The 12,630-nt window shown below is 55.5% G+C and overlaps 3 protein-coding genes across 3 annotated transcripts; all 3 read right to left on the bottom strand.

The window, feature by feature from the left end:
- Positions 1-3,721: 3,721 nt before the first annotated feature.
- PHYSODRAFT_521961 (hypothetical protein) lies at positions 3,722-5,091 on the bottom strand (the record flags this gene model as incomplete). Its single annotated transcript, XM_009536701.1, is given in 2 exon segments — positions 3,722-4,891; positions 4,903-5,091. 2 exon segments carry the CDS (start codon positions 5,089-5,091, stop codon positions 3,722-3,724), a joined length of 1,359 nt encoding a protein of 452 aa, XP_009534996.1.
- Positions 5,092-6,626: 1,535 nt separating this feature from the next.
- On the bottom strand, positions 6,627-6,980 carry PHYSODRAFT_522554 (hypothetical protein; the record flags this gene model as incomplete). The annotated part of the gene is made up of 1 exon (XM_009536700.1): positions 6,627-6,980. A coding segment is annotated over one exon (354 nt), but the record flags the coding sequence as incomplete, so codon positions are not given.
- Positions 6,981-8,229: 1,249 nt separating this feature from the next.
- Positions 8,230-12,190, bottom strand: PHYSODRAFT_318494 (hypothetical protein; the record flags this gene model as incomplete). The annotated part of the gene is made up of 5 exons (XM_009536699.1): positions 8,230-10,538; positions 10,605-11,050; positions 11,129-11,306; positions 11,382-11,427; positions 11,501-12,190. 5 exons carry the CDS (start codon positions 12,188-12,190, stop codon positions 8,230-8,232), a joined length of 3,669 nt encoding a protein of 1,222 aa, XP_009534994.1.
- Positions 12,191-12,630: the final 440 nt, after the last annotated feature.

Genomic DNA, 12,630 nt, shown 5'->3' with positions numbered 1-12,630 from the left:
GTTGGAAGTACGACTGGCAACGAGTGCCGTCGTGAAGACCGAGAAGCGCATGGTACGCGTGCGCTTCACGTATGAAGACCAAGAGTTTGTCGAGACCTTTATCGTCCTGGATCTGGACGATAAGTTTGACATTGTATTGGGCATGCCGTGGCTTGCACGGCATGATCCGGTCATCGATTGGGAGAAGCGCACTCTCGTGCGCTTCGGTCGCGACAGCGGAACACTGAGCGATGGCCCTGTTGCCGCTACGCACGCACCGACAGGTGCGCGCGACTCCCCACTCGAGACAGCGCCTAATGCCGCTGTCCCGGAGCGCCCTGGGCGCGCGCGAGCACGCGCGCAAGAGCAGCAAGCGTCGGCGTCGCCGCCGACGGCTGAAGGAGAAAATGTGTTGATCTCAGAGATCGACACCCGCTTTTCAGCAAATCAGGAAGAGTCTCTGACCTCAAGGGGCACGGATGACGCAGGCGAGTCACACGCCTCAGCCGTGGAGGCTGACGCGAATCTGATTGGATCAGTTTTGGCCAATAATAAGAGCCAAGGTGATGAAACGCCGTCGACTCCGGGAGTCGATGGCTTGGGTGAATTTGATTCGTCGGCTCGGGGAGCCGACGCACCCTCCGTAATGGAGGGCTCCGCCAATAACAGGCGTCGAGGTGAAGATGGCGTGTTGGCTCCGGGAGCCGACGCTGCAGGCGGTGCGGACGGTTGCAAACGTCCCGCACCGGAAAAACTTGCATGCTGTCGTGCAGCCGGGCTGCACGACGAAGCGCCGGGCGACCAAGCCGGGCTTGAAGTCGCTCGCCCGCGGGATGAACCCGCCGGCGGTACTAAAGCAGAACACCCGTCCACGGCTGGGCCTGGACGAGGTCAAGAACCAAGCGGAGCCGGGCTCCGCAAAACAAGAAGACGGCGCATGCGAAGGTCGCTGCGCAAGTCTCGGCCTGGGGCCGAGACGCTACAAGGAATGTCTGCCGGGCAGACGGAGGCTGAGAAGCCGGACGTCGAGACGTTGAACGTCTTGACGCGTACCTGTGCCGGGTTCCGGTACAGGGAGATAACTCTCGCTAATCCTCCGACGCAAGCGTCGGAGTTGACTTCGCTTCCAGTCATGAGCTGGAAGCGCTTCGCGCGTGACTTGCACGATGGACGCATTGACCAATATGCGTTCTCTCGGACGCCGAGAGAACGAAGAGCGAGTATGAAGAACTGAGGCAGTTCTTCATGGAGACCACCACTGAGAGCGAGGACACTCTCAGTGCGAAGACGAAGAAGGAGCGCTTTGAAGAGCAGAGCTGGGACTCGTTGAAAACGAGTCCCTACTACGAGATCTTACGGGAGTACGCGGACGTACTTCCGGAAGAGATTCCTGCGGAGCTTCCGCAGGACAAGGGAATCCAGCACGAGATTGATCTCGTGCCTGGGACGAAGTACCGTGTCACGCGGCAGTGGCCACTGCCGCGAGAGCAGGTCAAGGCGACCGACGACTTCTTTGAGAGTCGTCGCAAAGCTGGACAAGTGCGGGAATCGAAATCCCCGCACAGTGCTCCGACGTTCTGTGTCAAGAAGCCACAGGGCGGTTGGCGCATCGTTCATGCATACAACAAGCTGAACGATGCGACGATACCGGCGCAGACACCGATACCGCGAAAAGATGTCATCATCGATTCGATGGCCAGGAACACTATCTACAGTGCTCTTGATCTGTACGATGGATTCTATCAGATCCTCATGCGTGAGAGCGATATCCCTCTCACGGCCGTGAGCACGCCGAGCCGCATGCTCTGGGAGTGGCTAGTGATGCCGCAGGGTCTGAAGAGCCCCTGCGACCTTCAACAGGTGCGTGACGCACTTGTTGCGCTCGGTGCGCGACTTCGCACCGAGCTACTTCGACGATGTGTTCGCCCACAGCCGGGCTACGGACGGGGTGAGCGATGTTGAGATGCACAAGGTGCATCTCCGGAAGCTGCTTGCGCTCATGCGCAAGCACAAGATCTATGCGAACCTGAAGAAGTGCATCTTCGGGGCGAGCGAGATACCCGTGCTCGGGTGTCTCGTCGGGAAGAACGGTGTCCGCCCTGACCCTGGGAAGGTCAGAGTGATCAATGAGTGGCCGACGCCGTCGAACGTCAAGGAACTGCGGCAGTTCCTTGGCTTGGCCACGTACTTGTGCAAGTACGTGAACAACTACGCGGGCATGATACGCCCGCTGTCACAGCTCCTGAAGAAGGACGCCGAGTGGGTTTGGGCTGCTGAGTGTCAGCAGGCCTTCGATGCAGTCAAGCGGGGCTTGACTGAGGCGCCGATCTTGGCGGTGGCCGACCAAGATCGCCCATTCCACGTTGTGTGTGTGACGCTTCCGACTTCGCAATCGGATGTGCGTTGATGCAGCACGACCACGAGGGCCGTGATCGTGTCGTCTACTACCAATCGCGTCAGCTGAAGCCAGCTGAGCGCAACTACCCGGTACATGACAAGGAACTCCTTGCCATGAAGTACGCACTCGCGAAGTTCCGAGTGTATCAACTCGGAAGCAAACCGTTCGTGGTCTACACAGACCACGCGTCGCTGCGGACGGCTGTGAAGTCGCCGCACATCTCGCAACGGATGGCGAGATGGCTCTCATTCTTCGCAGAGTATAACTTCCGGGTTGAGTACAAACCCGGAAGACTCAATGTGGTGGCCGACGCGCTCTCGCGTCGACCGGACTACGCCACGACTGATGCCGACGTCAATGCCATTGACGCCATGCGATCGAGCACCCTAACGTCGTCACTGTTGGACGACGTGAAGGTCGCGTTCGCGCACGACGCGGACGCGAAGCTCTTGCTGGCCTACGGCTCAGCGCCTTCTGACAAAGCTCGTCAGAAGCTGCCGAAGCATCTTCGTGCTCGTGCACACCGTTATCGGGTGCATGACGGGTTATTACTCTACAGTGCAGTCGACGACAACGCGGACCGCGTTGTCGTGCCCAATGATCATGACCTGCGACTCAGGATCATGTATGAGTATCACGATGCACCGACTGCGGGGCATCCGGGCTGTGAGAAGACATACCTTCTTCTCACGCGGGACTTCTACTGGGCCCACCAGTATAAATGGGTGTGCAAGTACGTCCGTGCTTGCGAGGTTTGTCAACGTGTGAAGCCTGCGCCTTTCGCGCAGGCTCCCTTGCAGTCACTACCAACTCCACGAGAGTGTTGGCAGTCCATGTCTTTGGACTTCGTGATCGGTCTTCCCCCGGACAGCCAGAGGAACACGGACGTTGTGGTCTTTGTTGACCGCTTCAGCAAGATGGTACATCTTGCTGCTGTACCCGCTGAAGTGACTGCGAAGCAGACAGCGCGTCTGTTCGTTGACATGGTGTTCAAACACCATGGCATGCCGATCGACATTGTGTCGGATCGGGACCCGCGCTTCACTGCACACCTTTGGCAAGAAGTGTTTACACTTCTTGGGAGTCAACTTTCGATGTCGACTGCGGACCATCCGCAGACGGACGGGCAGACCGAGGGCGTGAACCGCGTGCTCGTAGACGTGCTTAAGAGCTACGCTCACTCGTTCCAACACTGGAGCGAGTGCCTGCCGATGGCGGAGTTCGCCATCAACAACTCGGTGCATGCCTCGACCGGGCATACACCGTTCTACGTGAATGCCATCTGGCACCCACGCCTCCCGAGTCTACTCGGGATGGTGGCTCCTTCCTTAAGTGGGGGAGGATCTACGACTGCAACGCAGCAGCCGCAGAATGCCGCTGACACTTGTACAGTGTCAGCCGCAACGACACGAAGTAAAGCCAAGAACCGCGCGTCTGTGCCCTGCACAGACGCGCGGGGCGTGTTCCCACCACCGACGCCTCCGATCCGCGACGTCCGCGGCTCAACACGCTGGATTGTTGAGCGTATTGTGAACCATAGTATCCCGAAAAGGAAGCGGCAGCCGGTTCGTTATCGTATTCGTTGGAGAGGGTTTCCGCCCCACCAAGATACATGGGAGCCACGGGACGCCCTGCTGCAGGACGTTCCGGAAATGGTGAGGGAGTACGAAGCTCACCACGCACTGCCGACGCGAAGGTAGTGCGAGCGCTGTGGTCACCTACAGCGCCCGAGGCCCCACGATCGTCGCGTTCCTCACGTGCCAAGAACTTGGCACGGAGATCCTTGAGACTCGCAGGTACACGAATCGTCGTGTACCCGTTTAGGTCGCGGTCGCTCAAGCACGCCGCACCCGGAAGATACAACGTGCACTGTTGGCCTTCGGGCACAGCGCATGGAATACCAGTGTCCACAGAAGATCTGTGGAGCTGCTCCAACCTCCCGCGCGTCGAGAATGTCTCGAAGCGTTCACGGGCGTGCTTAACCCGCTCACGGTAAGCAGCCGGCTTCTTGTTGAAGTTCTCAACAAAAGCATTCCAACTTTGACAAAGTGCCTGCCACTCAGGCACTTTGCTGCGAGAAGAGGTCTTCTTGCTGGAGAAGTATCGGAGCTCGTGAAAGAGTCCGATATAGTAATCGCGCCTTTGATTCGTTAACGGATCAAAGTGCTGCTCCTCCGCCACAGCATCATCGTGGATCCCGCTGCATACGTACAGCGGGATTTCGTTTGGAGGCACAGTGTTGCCCACACGGTCTGCGATCTCTGACGTAGACGGCATCCACGGATCGCGCGCTGCCTGAGCAGCGCGCGGAGAACTTGAAGACGCCACCTCACGCGGGGAGCTTAAAGCCTCAGCAGCGGAGAGCGAAGTTTCGCTCTCGCCGCGCGAACGCTTCGAGCTCGAAGCGTCCGAGTCGTCTCTTTCACGAGGGCGTCTCGACCCGGCATGCGGGTCTAGACTATCGCTGTCGATAGACTCCTTGCGCTTGCTAGAAGAGGCCTCGCCCTCTTCCATCTCCAAACTACGTCGTCACTCCCATAGTCAACGGCGTCGTTGACTACAGAGGAACCTTCGAGGACAATCTCCGACTGAGTTGTCCCCGACGCGGCCTTAACAGCGAGCGCGTCGCGCTTTGCCTGCTGGCGCTCATGGTACTGAGCAACAGAGAGATGACCCTCTGTTGCGGCGGTAGTCTTCTTCTGCGGCGAGCTCATTGCGGAATGAGCTCGAGTTTTCTTTCTCCCAACGTGAAGAATTGACGAATGGTCAATTTCCTGATTGGCGTGCCGTGACTCGGCGCGTCTAACCTTGAGGGGGGGATGGTGTGACAGGGTTACACGCACAAGTGGCTACAGTCACTTGTAACTCTAACAGACACGACGTCTGTTAGAGATTCGAAAGACTTTCTCGACCTTGGTGTAGACACACCAAATGCTACATACATTTACGACCACCACGACGGGTGGTCCATAGAGACTTAGGATTCCTATTGGCTGAGAGCAGCATCTCTTAGCCAATGAGCGACATGCATAGCATTGGAATTCTGCCAACCAGCCGTTGGCAGATTCCTATCTTAGAATATTACATTTAGAGGAAGTCAGAAACATAAAACAAAAATAGCAGTTCTCATTTTAACCCAAAACATTATTTGGATCGTTTATTTAGATTAATCTATACTCGGAGGCCCGAGTATAATTAACTCTAAGGTAAACTAAGCTACGCTTCTTCACATACCCGCGCACACGTGTAAGCTAAAGTAGTGAGCCAAAGTAGGCCCATTACAAAGGCTGCTTCGAGGTAAACAACAAAAAGAACAGGGGAGAGTGAGTAACCTTGGGGGGGGGGTACCTGTGTTGCTCTCAAACGGAGAGAGCAAGTCGTTGCCGAATCGGAGGGCGAGCTTGGTGTCTTGTAGGAGTAGTCGGATCAGGCGAAGCTCATCGCTGCTGACAATCGACTCGAGAACCAGAAGGAGATTGTCGCGGTTGATTGTGTCAAAAGCACGGGAGAGATCGATCCCCAGTATGTGGAACCGTTCCGTGAATCTCTGCGCCCGTGCTGCTAACCACCTGTGGGCCCATACTGCATCGGCAGTACTGCGACTGGGTCGGAACCCGCTCTGGTGAGGGGACAGAAAGCGTTCGACCTTCGGGGAGATGCGCTCGAGAACGACGAGCGAGATGGCCTTGCGAATGCTGTTGAGCAGCACAATTGGTCGAAGGCTGGCACATTGACCAGCCGGCTTGTTTGGCTTTGGAAGTCCAAGGAGAATTCCGTCGCCCAGATGAATGTTTGCTCCAGTAGAGAACCCGTCGTTGAGTATGGCAGCGAGAGGTTGAGCTAGTGTCGTAGATCCGTACTTGAGTAGCTCAGCTGGGATGGCGTCAGGTCGCCATTGCGAAGGCGATGGAAGGCGCGTGCGAGCTCGTCGGCTGTAATGGGCCTCTCCAGAGGGCGAGCCACGCTGTCGCTGGGGACGGGCTGTCGGCTCGGGTCGTAAAACTGTTCCTTGAAGTGTTGTCTGATCTTGGCTCCTGCTGTTTTGCGGTGGAGAATGTATTTACCTGTGGAGTCACATAGAGACGTTAGTGGTGAGCGCTGTCGAAGCAGCACTCGCGTTGCCTCGAACATCCTAGCCGAATGGCTAGAGCAGTCTATGGCGGTTAGTTTCTCGTCAATATAAGTGCGAGCAAGGTGTCTGCTGCGCTCCCTGATTTTGTGAAGTACGTGGTTGCGTCGGCGGCGGAGGTCATCGACGTCCAGCGCACGGTCGTTGTAGATGGCTAGACGGAGTCGTCGTTGTTCGCAGGAGAGACGTGCTAGTTCTGGATCCGGCATTTTGGCGCTTTTGGCGAGTGGAAGGTATCCAATCGAGTCTGCTGCTGATTCCAGTGCTGTGTTCAGCGTCGTCGCCCAGCGCTGATTTGGCGAACCCCCCTTGTGTGATCGTAGCGGATAGTAGATGGCGGTATTGTAGTCGGGAGCGTTGGTCGTGCACTAGGAGGTGCGTGGCGAGGCGAGTCTCGGCGTTGTTGAAGTGGACTCTGGCAACTCGACGCCGGAGCCCACCGAGTGCGCGGAGATCAAAGTCCAGCGTGACCAGCTTGTGGTCGGTCGGTGTGAGGATACTGCTCCACGACTGTGCGTTGGCACACAGGGATTTATTCTGCTGGCTGCAAATGATGTAGTCAATTTGGTTGAAGATGCTGTGTTGCGTGAGTCGGAGCGTCCACGTCGTGATGTTGCAAGCGCGCTTTCGGAAAGCAGTGTTAGAAATAAACAAGTCATTAGCGCCACAAAAGGAGGCGAGTACGTGGCCGTTGCGGTCGCGTCGGCCACGTCCCCATTGTCCTAAGAAGGGTTCGTGTTCGCGTTGCTGTCCAATTTTTGCGTTGAAGTCGTCCAGTATAAATGTCGTATCGCGCTGTGAGAGTTAGGTTAGCATTGCATGAAGATCCTCGTAGAAACGGTCGACCTCGATAGAGGTGTAGCCACTGTGCGGTGAGTACACATTGATGATGTTCGCTCGCTGGACCTTGGGCATGCGTAGTTGGACGACTCCAACACGGTCCGAATAGGCCCAGTACTTATACAGGAACTTACGCAGGTGAGGTACAATAGCAAAACCAATGCCATGCCATCGGTTGGATGTCGGTAGAGTCAGGAGATGGTACTTGCCAGCCTTCTGCTCACTTTGATAGGGTATGCGGGTTTCTTGGAGACCTAATACGTCGACGCGGTAGGCCGACAGGTCTCGAGGGAGCGTCTCATGTTGCTTGCGCTGGGAGCCAACGGATTGCACGTTTAACGTACCTAGCCGGAGATGGCGAGCGGGCTTCCGCGGGCGGCGTCGTGGCTGCGTTGCTGGGAGCTGGGGGTGAGAGGGGTGGTTAGAGAGAGATGTGGGGAGGGAGAGACCCGTCAAAGACTGACAGACGCCGTGAAGCGTCTGCCGGAAGCGTTGGGCGAGCAGCATGCTTGCCCAGGCTTCCCGGGAGGGCGTCACCCCAACCCGACCAGGATATGCATCATTAATTACTGTAAAACTGTAATTATGCCCCGTGGGGTATTGCAGCAGTACCCCCCTGCCAACCTGGGGCATTGTTACAAGGGGGGCACTATTAAAGGGAGTGGGCACCAAAACCAACTAGCGTTAAAAAGTCTATTTACAGAATGAATTTGACAGTAATCACTGATATTGGTAAGTCGACATACAAACCTTAATAAGATTATGATGTGAAACATTTGGAATTTACGAGGAAAAACTCAGAATCAAATTCGAGTAGTTAGAAGTATGCACAACTTTTCACTTTTCAATTCAATCCATAGTTCTCGCTTGGCAGGCAGCCATTTTATGAGGCTGCCAGCGTATTCAGGCGAGTTAAATTCTCGACGATACTTTCACAAGCGCTGATGACGCAGCTCATGACGATGAAGTCCTCCATCGTAACACGTCTGCTATGGTCGTCGACGTACCCCAGCAGGCATTCGCCGTAGCTCTGCTTCAATGCCGCCGCCGCTTCTGTGAGAGTGAATGCCTCGACATTCAGCAAAGCTTCAGGAGCCGAGCTCTCGCTTGCCGAAGACATACCGCGGAAGCGATACGGACGACTTCCAGTGGCATTTTTTGCTTGGGTGTTAGGTTCCGTGGGGTCAAACGCACTCGGATCGGACTTTGTGGTCTCAAACACCGACATGTCGACGAAGTTCGACGACGCGCGGGGTCGCGAGTCGGGAGGCGGAGGTGACACAACGGTGACGCGTTTGTGTCTTCCAGGGGTGGAGGGATCCTCCGATCCATCGGTCTGAGTCGATTGAATTGAGTTTCGACGGCCTAGCGAACTCTTGCGAATTAGACGCACACTCTGTGAGTGCGTGAGCTGAGCTCCGTTCGAGCCACTAACCACGTCGGCCACTGGCACCTGTGGCTGATCATCGTAAATCTCCAACTCCAGTCGAAAGCCTTCGTTCAACGCCTGCATGAACTCGTTGAACGAGATCTTCCCGTCGTGATCCTTGTCCACCAACTGCATGAATTCATCAACGTATTGCTCCATTCCTTCTACCCCTTGACTGCCTGAGTACGGCATTAGTTTCTCCAGCAATAGACTGAGCTCGGAGACATCCACGACGCCGCGACGGTGAACGTCGGCGATACGGAAGGCCTCTTTCATTTGCAGGTAAATGGCGTGGTCTTCCGCCGTAGAACCCGAAAATTCTTCTCCGAAGAGAGTTACGAGCGTGTCAAAAGCTTCTTCGACGCCTGCCTCAACCACAGCTAAGCTTTGGTCCCACTTGATCTTCGCTATAGCAGGAGGTGTAGTAGTAACGTTGGGCAGCGACGAGGACGGAGCAGGCGAAGGGGGTTTCTCGGCGGTATCGTCCCCTCCCACCATCTCTGTGACGGCTGCGGAGGTGGGAGAAGGAGGTTCCTGCGCTGCAGTGAATGCGGCAGTACACTCGGCGTCTATCCGACTTTGATCCCAGCGACGCAACGGCATGTCTTTCGCGCTGTTTCGGCGATTCTCAGCCCAATCCACTAGATCTACCAGAACATCCAGTCTGTCGAGGAGCTCGCGGCAAACGTTCAGGACCTTCGTGTACTTGGACGTGGAGAATGGAGGCTTCCACAACGTTGGCTCCATGGCGGAATCGTTGACCAGTTTGGCTTGAGTTTTTAGCAACTGGGGGATTGTGACCTTCAGTTGGTCCTTCAGCACCTTCACGTTGCTGCGACCAAGCAGCGCGTTGGCTATCTCGATGTCCTCCTCGGTGAGAGGCCCCACAGCGATTCGAGTAGGCTGGTTGTACGCAACGTGGTGGCGAAATACGTCGTGGAAAACGCCACAATACTGCGTCAAGAGCTGCTGGATGTTGCTACGGAGTAATCCACGAGAGCTGCGCGGGTGAATCACGACTTCCACGATCATAAGGATGAGGATACCCAAGGCGTTCTGCGTAAGGCTGGCGTAAGACACCGTCATTGAGGTCGATGTGCTACGACAGCTGTGGTCAAGCAGGACCGACGCTGCCATGAAGGCGGACACCATGCCTGCGAGCGCCATATAGCGGCCACTGAACCACACGTACATGGACCCCACAGTCCAAATGAACAGCACGATGTTGTTGAGCGTGTTGTACACGTAGTCGCTCGATACTTTGCAGACGAAGAAGCTGAAGATGGACGGCACTACGGTTCCAGCCACCAAACCTCCCACACGGTTCACCGTGTTACCGTAAGTTCCGCCGATGTTGTCTTCAGCAACCATCGCGATAGCCGTCGGCGCAGTGGAGCTGAACGCGAAGATGAAGGTCGCGCAACAGATTCCAATGATGATCGCCAATGTTGTTCGGAATGCGAAGATGATCAGCCGTCGTGGGTAGTTGATGGGCTGCAGCAGACTGCGGCACGTCAGCTTGAGGAAGTTCTTGACTCGGTATCGCGCCGAAAAGTTTTTCTTGTTGAATTTCTTCTCGAATTCCAGCAGCGAGATCACGAACACGTGGAACGAGTACACGAACACGTTCAGAGGCATCGTTTTGCCCACATCGTCGGCGGTGTGGACGTCAGCAGAAAGCAGATTCCCATAGAGCGAAGTATACTTTGTCATGAGACGTTCTAACGCCTGCTCCAGACTGGCAAATTTCGGCGAGGACATACCTAAAAATCAATCAGAAACTGTTAGATTGATGAAATAATACAAACAACAACGCCATTGGTACATACTTCGCGATGAACGCACGATCTTCAGTGAAATGTCTTCCAGCAGATCGTTCGCTTCCACTTGAAGCACGTAGAATCGTGTCTGCATCTTCTTGAGCAGCGCAACGTGTGTCCAGTGGCACGTTTCGGCCTCAATAGCGAACTTCATCGCGTGCAGATCTGCCAGTAGTTTTGCGTACAACTTCACCAACTGCTTGGCGACGGTCTTGTTGAAGTGAAAGCACACTCCGAGCCCCACGAGCTCCTCCCACCAGCAGTCGTTCAGCAGCGATTCCATCGTAGCGAGACGTTCATGCGCATTATCCAGCAACCGGTCAAGGCGCAGCTTGAAGAAGTCCATCTTCTTGATATCCTTCGCGCGGAAGCAGTACGAGTCGACAATCAAGTTGAGGATATCGCGGATGTCATGCGGCGAAGCCGCCATGTGCTTCCGGAGCTTCCGCATCGCACTACACGGACACACAACATCAAATGTAAGTAAGTACTCGCAGTCTACTACAAGGCTACCTCATTGTTGTCGATCGTACAAAATCGGGTAAGGCAGCACCATGACCACTAGAGCGATCAAAGTGCCCACAACGCCAACCGCGCTGTAAATGGCGAGCTGCTTCAACAGGTTGTCCGTGCCGTAGTAGCTGTTACCACTCGAGTTGTCCTTGAGAATTGTCGTGAAAATAGGGTTCATCGGGTCAACCAGAGTCAGCGCTGCATAAAAAAACAAAAACAAGAAAGGTTAGTCGATCCACTAACAATTAGTTTCAACGTACGGCGGCAACTTACTGAAGTACAAGTTCGTGCTCACTGCGAATTTCTTGACATTTGTTTGCTTAAGTATCCCAAATCACAACAAAACAGGTTAGCTCAAGAACTTCTTACAACAAACCAGCTTATAACTGTACCATCGGCGACAGCAGCACGACCAGCGTGAAGAGTGCGAGTAGCGGGAGTGTGACGCCCCAGTCGTGCAAACTCACGTAATACGTGCTGCCGTTGATGTTCTTGGACACGGTCATGAGGTCGCCCTGGGTGATCGGCACACAGGCGAACACGACGAAGTTGTAGAGCAACGCGATGGCGACGCCCACGTCGATCTGCCAGACCTGCTCCAGCACGCCGCCCACGGTGTTGGCTGCTGCGTAGATGACCATCATGGAGGCGACCGTGAGGCCTCCCAAGTAGTAGCTGGCCGGCAGGAACAGCCACTCCCGGTCGGACCCGTGAGTCTGCACCACGCCAGCGAGCATGACGCCGACCGCGATGCGCACCGCGAGCTGCAGCTGCCGCTTGAACACTCGCACCTCCTTCGTGTGTTTGTTCTTCTTGACGCGAGCCACTCGCCGGCGGAGGTTCTCGGCCGCCTCGGCCGATAGCATCGAGTTGTTGGACGCCTGCTTGCGGAGTCGCAGCCGCATCGACTGCGTCTGAGGCGGAGGCGACTGCAGGTCGACGTAGAAGTCGCTGGCGGACGTCATGGGGACGCCGGAGGAGTCGATGTCCAGGTTCACGGACAGGTGGTGGTCACCATTGGACGGACTCGAAGATCCTCCGTTCGCTGCCGCATGGTTGCTGTCGTATTGGCAAGGTGCCATGAGCGCTGCTCTGGAATTGCGGGTGTGATGGTACGCTGGCGCTCGCGCAGGTTTGGCTCTCCGTTAGTCGCTGCGTGCGGCGAAAGTGAGCCGTCACGTCTGACTGATGGGCAAAATGAAATCCAATACCTCTCTAAGACGTTATGAACTGGTTTTATCAGATGTGTATTCTAAACTTAATATATAGATTGAAAATAGATACCCGAGATAAATGATTTTGTACAATATCGAGATAGAAAGGTATGTCCAGAAAATTGCTGCTTGTCTCAGCACGACCACCGATGGCGAGATGGCGTCCATTGAGCGAGGACTGCTCGGTACGCGGTTGCTACCAATGATTAGAGCTGTCGACGTCCGGCTTCTGGACGTCGACTGGACGTCAGCAACACCTGGTGAAGGGTCGTTATCGACGTCGCCTTGACACCCTACCAAATTAAGCC

Source organism: Phytophthora sojae, assembly GCF_000149755.1.
Source record: "Phytophthora sojae unplaced genomic scaffold PHYSOscaffold_9, whole genome shotgun sequence".
NCBI lineage: Eukaryota > Oomycota > Peronosporomycetes > Peronosporales > Peronosporaceae > Phytophthora > Phytophthora sojae.
The sequence above is the reverse complement of the archived record's forward strand: the minus strand, read 5'-3'. Positions and strand labels throughout refer to the sequence as shown.